The sequence below is a fragment of the Vitis vinifera genome, chromosome 8, assembly GCF_030704535.1.
Source record: "Vitis vinifera cultivar Pinot Noir 40024 chromosome 8, ASM3070453v1".
Taxonomy (NCBI): Eukaryota; Viridiplantae; Streptophyta; class Magnoliopsida; order Vitales; family Vitaceae; genus Vitis; species Vitis vinifera.
Window position 1 is genome coordinate 14,118,479 of NC_081812.1, and position 5,970 is coordinate 14,124,448.

The 5,970-nt window shown below is 34.0% G+C and overlaps 1 protein-coding gene across 1 annotated transcript; it reads right to left on the reverse strand.

Annotated features, from left to right (window-relative positions):
* Positions 1-734: 734 nt before the first annotated feature.
* LOC100261864 (uncharacterized) lies at positions 735-5,659 on the reverse strand. Its single transcript, XM_002281308.5, has 4 exons — positions 5,255-5,659; positions 3,858-3,969; positions 1,425-1,496; positions 735-1,113 (listed from the first exon to the last, which is right to left on the reverse strand). The coding sequence occupies exons 1-4, from the start codon at positions 5,374-5,376 to the stop codon at positions 1,033-1,035; spliced, it is 387 nt and encodes a 128-aa protein (XP_002281344.1). The 5' UTR covers positions 5,377-5,659; the 3' UTR covers positions 735-1,032.
* Positions 5,660-5,970: the final 311 nt, after the last annotated feature.

Here is a 5,970-nt window from a genome sequence, read left to right on the forward strand (position 1 = left end):
GGCGCAGACCATCACCAGATTTCTCCATGAGTTGAGCCCTAACCCCACTGATCCTAATTGCTCAGCAAACACCCATGATAGTGATCCCCGGTAATTCTCCTCCCTTGAATGTAACTATTAACTGTCGTTAACATGACAGGGGAAAATTGTTGTCAACTTCTAACTGATTATTGTACGTTTATGGCCTAAAGACTGATGATAAGTGTGAACGAATTACAGTAGTTATAGACGGCTTGGACCTTGAAAATTTTAATATTTTCTTCTTAAGAAAAATGTCGTAAATTGTTTGGTCAATTTATAATCGTCATTAGCCAGTACTAATCCTGAAGTTATAAGCAACGTACGTTTATTGGATATGAGCTGGATCAACATGTCCGTTAATCAGGTCGGAACTCAAATTTAAGCCTAAAACATTTAATCCAAGTACAACACGACCCACTAAAACATTGAATTAGAGTCCAAATGATTTCGAATAGGAACACTCTCCAAATACACTTTTAAGCAGGGTTGGGCAAGGCCTGCCCTATTGATCTGCAGCTATAGATTTCAGGTTAAAAAAGCAAGTGAGAATAAACTATAGGGAGCTTCATTTCTGTAAAACACACATTTTCCAGCTCTAAATTCATGGAGGTTGAAAGATGACTGATTTCTTGATTGAAAAAAAAAAGGAGAAAGGAATTTGCTTTCTTGGAGGGAAATAGAGTAAAGAGAAACTATGTGCAAAACAACCGCCATTGCCGATACATGAACTCCTTTTATAGCTAAGAATTGGTGACAAATAATTGTAAAGAGTAATAAAAGTTCGGGAGTACGTGTATCTTGTCCGAGAAAAAACCATTTTTATGGCAAAATTGACCAGGATTGACAAGCTCAGTCGGTGAAAATTGAGCTCAGGAAGTATTTGTCCCTGAGGAAAAAAAAGGCCATTTCGTTCAAGAATGGAGAGCAATAACACCAGTTGACCATGTGAAGGGGAAGCTTGTATGCAGAACTCTCTTGAACCAGACACCGAATTTTGATTATCAGTTAAATCTATTGTAAGCTGCACTTCAACTTCTCAGCTTCAAGCTCTTGTTTTAAAGATTCCACCCGCTCTAGCAAGGCCATGTTTTCCTGGAAATGTTAGGAATAGTAAGCCAACTAACCTGGATTCAAAATTGAACATGACTACCAGATTGTCACTCAGAAATATTCAGTAGAAAAGAAACATTGTATTTTAAAGGCAAATCAACAATTGCTCCTGTTAACTGCAAATGTTTGCTAAGCTCTGTTTATCTGAATCATTTTATGAGAGACTGGCTCTCCTTATGGTTATTTGCATAATAGAAATGAATCATCCTAACATAATAGTATAATACAATAAAAACCAGGCAGAAAAAAGCCTATGAGAAATGAATCATTGGAGAGAGGTTTAAGACAGTCACCTTTTGCAGCATTGCCAATTTCTGGTTTGTGCTAGCAGCATCCTCTACCTTCTTCTCAGAGGATTCCTTAACCTGTCAAGGGAAAGCATGCTCATTCAATCCTCAAGAGAAGCAATCCAATTTCACCACTTACAGCCTTTGTAAGGGGTCAAGTAAATCCATCATTCTATTATATTTCACTGCTTTATAAGAGTAAAAGATAGAAGAAAAGGGGGAAGCTATCAGTTTTCAACAGGCCAATTTTTTCTTAAAACTCCACCTGCATAGGAGTTCCAAACACAACTGAGTAGTTACCAACCACTCCAGTACCTGAAACCTCACGTATGTTGGCAAAGCCATCTATACTGCAGATCTATGTTCCATGGTTTCAGATGCAGATGTTGGCTGTGGAAATTTGTCCAGGTGTTTGATCCTACATGCTTCCAATTTTAGGATACAGGAACTCGACCAAAAAGGATCTTAATAGTAGTTGCAAGTACTTGGATATGACAAAACAAAAGGGAAAAAGATTAAAACAACAAAGATTCTAGACAAAAAAATCAGCATCTTTTCTCTCTTATTACTACTATCTTTTTGCTCTCATCCCTAAATATTCTTTTAAAAAATTACTTTCCAGTAAACTCTCTGTTTCTACTTAAGAAAGTTAAAGGTTAAGAAATTAATTAAAATCAAACAGTCATATATGAAGCAAAAACAGGAGTTCAACAAGGATTCTATAGCCACACAGCCATACCCATGTCATGTTGTGTCGATGTGAATTCAAGACTCTGAGTATCATAGCTGCAGATTCACCAGATCTCTGAGCATTAATCTATTTAACAATGTCGTAAGCAGCCATTTGCTAGTCCTAGGAGAACATCTGACAAACTTTCTAAAACTTCCTCTAAGCAGTAGTGCTAAACCCTTCCTATACCATCTTTTTTAGCTTCAACTCCAAATGCATTAGTTTTAGCATAAACACATGAAAAATAAATTATACATCATATTGAGATAATACCTTAAAATAATACCCACATTAGATGAAACAACACATTCATTTACAGGAAATCTCAACAACTTTTCAAACCAGGACTTATACAAACAGGAACATATCAAGTGCCGAATAGTAGGCACCAATGCCACAGAAATCAATAAAGTAGTCAACAGAAACCACTGATTACTTCTATCATACAACCCAGTGACTCTAGCCATCAAAGAAAAAAAAAAAAGCTGCATAACAATAGAATAGAATAGTCAAAAGTGATAGAAGTATATTTCATGAAAATGATACAAGGACCGGGATAGAAGCATCACTGTTAAAGTTAAATCCTACAAGTTAATCCATGGTATCCTAGAGTTACAAAATCCTGTAAAGTAAGATGGAGAAAAAATTAAAAAGAGAAAGAAAAAACGAAAGAGATTGACATATTATGGTATTATCCAATCATCAGAAAAATGTTGATGACTACTCAAGGAGAATAAGTTTAGATTCTCAAATTAAACAATTGAGGAGAAGTTAGTGAACTACTACTGAAGCACTGTGTAGCTAGCCTTGTGAAATACTCATACTCTCAAGCCACCATGGGGCCACATAACCAGGGCTGGTAACTTTTGAAATTACCTGAAAACGACCCTAATAATTTGCATTTTTGCAACAAACTAATTAAGAAAGTAGGTTAAATAACAATTTTTATAGGCTTGAAGTATTAAACATGCTAAATGGATCATAAATATGTAAGTAGGTCATAACTTATTTGGTCAAAACATAAGTTAGTGGGTTATGTAGATCAACTTCGACATATTTGACCTAATCCAATTCAGCATACCATACTTATTAAATGGGTTCTAGAAGTCATGTCAGGTCACCTATATAATAAATGGATCATTTGATCTTATTGGAGGATTCTATCCCAACTCTAACATGATTATTGAAACGATTGCATTTAGGTTGAGCAGATTTTTAGACAATCTTACTTGAGACGACCCATTGCCTCACCTAGATATAACCCAGCCTAGCAAAAGGGTATAAGTACCTCTTTGATTATTTACATGTGAATTGATCATGATTGCTTTACAATTGAAGCATTACAGGTCTGATCTCCTTTTGGGAATCAAAATCCTATTACACAGACACTCGAACTACCCTTTCAACAAATTGTAACTACATGATCAAAGACATGCCTCTTGCTAACAATTCTTTGGGCAACAACGCTGATAAAATCTGACTACCTCCATCCCATAGTATGATATAACCATACTATTAATACCATTTTATCTAGTTACATATTTAATTATATTAACATAGATAAAATGTTGAGAAATTTCCCATGAATCTGCAGGTTTTAATATAAACCTAAAACAAGTAGCAGACAAGTTTAGTACTGTAAAACATTCCAAACTAATAGGACAAACTGGTAAAGAAATATCATTAAGCTAATTAGGAAAAGCACATACCTTTATCAATTCATTTAGACACTTGGTAGCCCTCTCTACTTCCTCATCATATTTCAGTCTCCACTCTGCAGATTCATCCATTGCTTCCCTATTAGCAAGATCAAACTGTCTTCTGCAAGTGTGAGTAAACAGAAAAATTATTTCGTCGAAATTAAAAATTATTCCCATTGGAACTTGAACCACGAATCTCCCACAAGCCCTCCCTAACCCTTTACCACTTGAGCCAAACAACAAAGTACATAATATTGCAAAAAAAATGATTTTATTCCTCATAGGCAAAGCTATGAGGAAGGTATTCAAGCTGAGGCAGAGACTCAAATCCTATTCTGGAGTATATCCTCCCCAACCCTCATCAAGAGACCTTCTAAACTAGCAAACATTTCCAAAAGTGCACAGACAGAGACCATTAGCTATGAAAAGACCTCATCCAGCATAAGATAGAGACTGCATTGTTTCTATCATACTTTCTCATATAAGAGACTCCATTTGACTAGACCATGTTTCCATTAACACTCTGAGAATTACAGGAAAACCCAATTACAATGGGAACCTTGTGTTTCCTTTCAAATGTACAGTTTAATACCAAATTACATGGGAACCTACGTTATTTCCAACATCATAATATAAACTTGTATTGTGTGTGTGTGAAAATTTTATTTCCAACATCATTCATTTTGAACAAACTTTAACTCACCGAACACCAAAAGGGTGGGAGAAAGAAACTGAAAAACATCACACCTCCTCTTGGAAATAAAAGTCATGCAATGTATAGTAAGGCCGTACACATATGACATATCTTTTTCAATCTAGTATAGGCATATTCCTAGATACATGGTGAAGGAACCCATTCTAGAACTGAAATCAGTACTCATTTCAAGCATTTCCTTTCACACGGTAATGATTTTGAAATATGAGGAGTTCTGTAAGATAACATGGAAAAGCAATCCATGATCTCTATAATGATTCATACGATTCTTCAAAGAATCAAAAACTGTAAGAGACAGCATTAAAAACCTGAATCAATAAATCTCCCATTTCTAAAAACCTGAATCAAAAACTGGAAAAACACAATCATTTCTTTTCTCATAAATCTCACTTGTTGTAAAATAAAATAAAATAAAATATTGAAAATCATGACCAGTACTTAATCAATAAAGTCCCATCTCGTCAAAAAAAAAAAAAAAAGAGAATCGAATCTACACTTTATCTGTCCTGGGTTTCGGAAGATTGACTCAGCTCAGCTAAACCAAATAGCATAGCTTGAATGGACTTCCCTATTCTCTTTTATTCTTCTAAAAGATTTTCTCATCAACCAAACAGATCAAAAGGGGCTTTTCCTTTTACTGAAAAATAAAATAGCCCTAGAATTGAAAAAAAGAGAGAAAATTGAAACAAACCTCAAAATCTCGGTTTCATCGGAAGAAATGGTATAATCAATGGTCCAGAGCCTGAAGTAGATGGCGCAACCCAATACCATAACCAACACCAAACCAACCAGAATAGGGCTTCTTCCCCCCATTTTCTCTCTCTACCTTCTCTTTCTCTAGATCAACACCGACATCGCAGCCGGCTACCATTTGGAACACATCCAAACAGACCTTTCTCCGGGTTCAAATCCAGTGCATCGCTGCCCTTTCCAACTTATTACACCTTCCTTCCCTTGCTTTTGGGATTTTTCTCAATTTATCCCCTAAACCCTTTTTTTTTCAAGTAAATCATATCTAAAACCATGCTAATTTACGTTTTTAATTTTAATTTTTATAATTTATCCTAATTTATGTATATATCCCACAATATCATACATACCCATAGAAAATATATATTTTAGAATAATATATCATATGGATGATGTATTATGTTCTATTTATATTTAATTTATAAATTAAATTTTCAAAAATATTTTATATTATTTTTTTCTATATATAATATTTGTATAAAATAAAAATTATATCGTATTCAATATTTTTTATTAAAAAATGTACAAATTTTCTTACAATAGTATTAACTATTAAGGATTAAAATGTTTACTATTTATGAATATTTTTTATATTTTATTATTTAATATATAAAAATTATTTTTATATATTAAATAATATATATATTAGTGTTCTTT

What these genes read in the sequence shown, in the direction of transcription:
- LOC100261864 (XM_002281308.5), bottom strand. Translation starts at nt 5,376, where the DNA reads ATGGGGGGAAGAAGCCCTATTCTGGTTGGTTTGGTGTTGGTTATGGTA. An exon ending in GATGAAACCGAGATTTTGAG is followed by an intron (nt 3,970 to 5,254) that starts GTTTGTTTCAAT and finishes TCACACTTGCAG; the next exon opens with AAGACAGTTTGATCTTGCTA. An exon ending in AATTGGCAATGCTGCAAAAG is followed by an intron (nt 1,114 to 1,424) that starts GTGACTGTCTTA and finishes TAACATTTCCAG; the next exon opens with GAAAACATGGCCTTGCTAGA.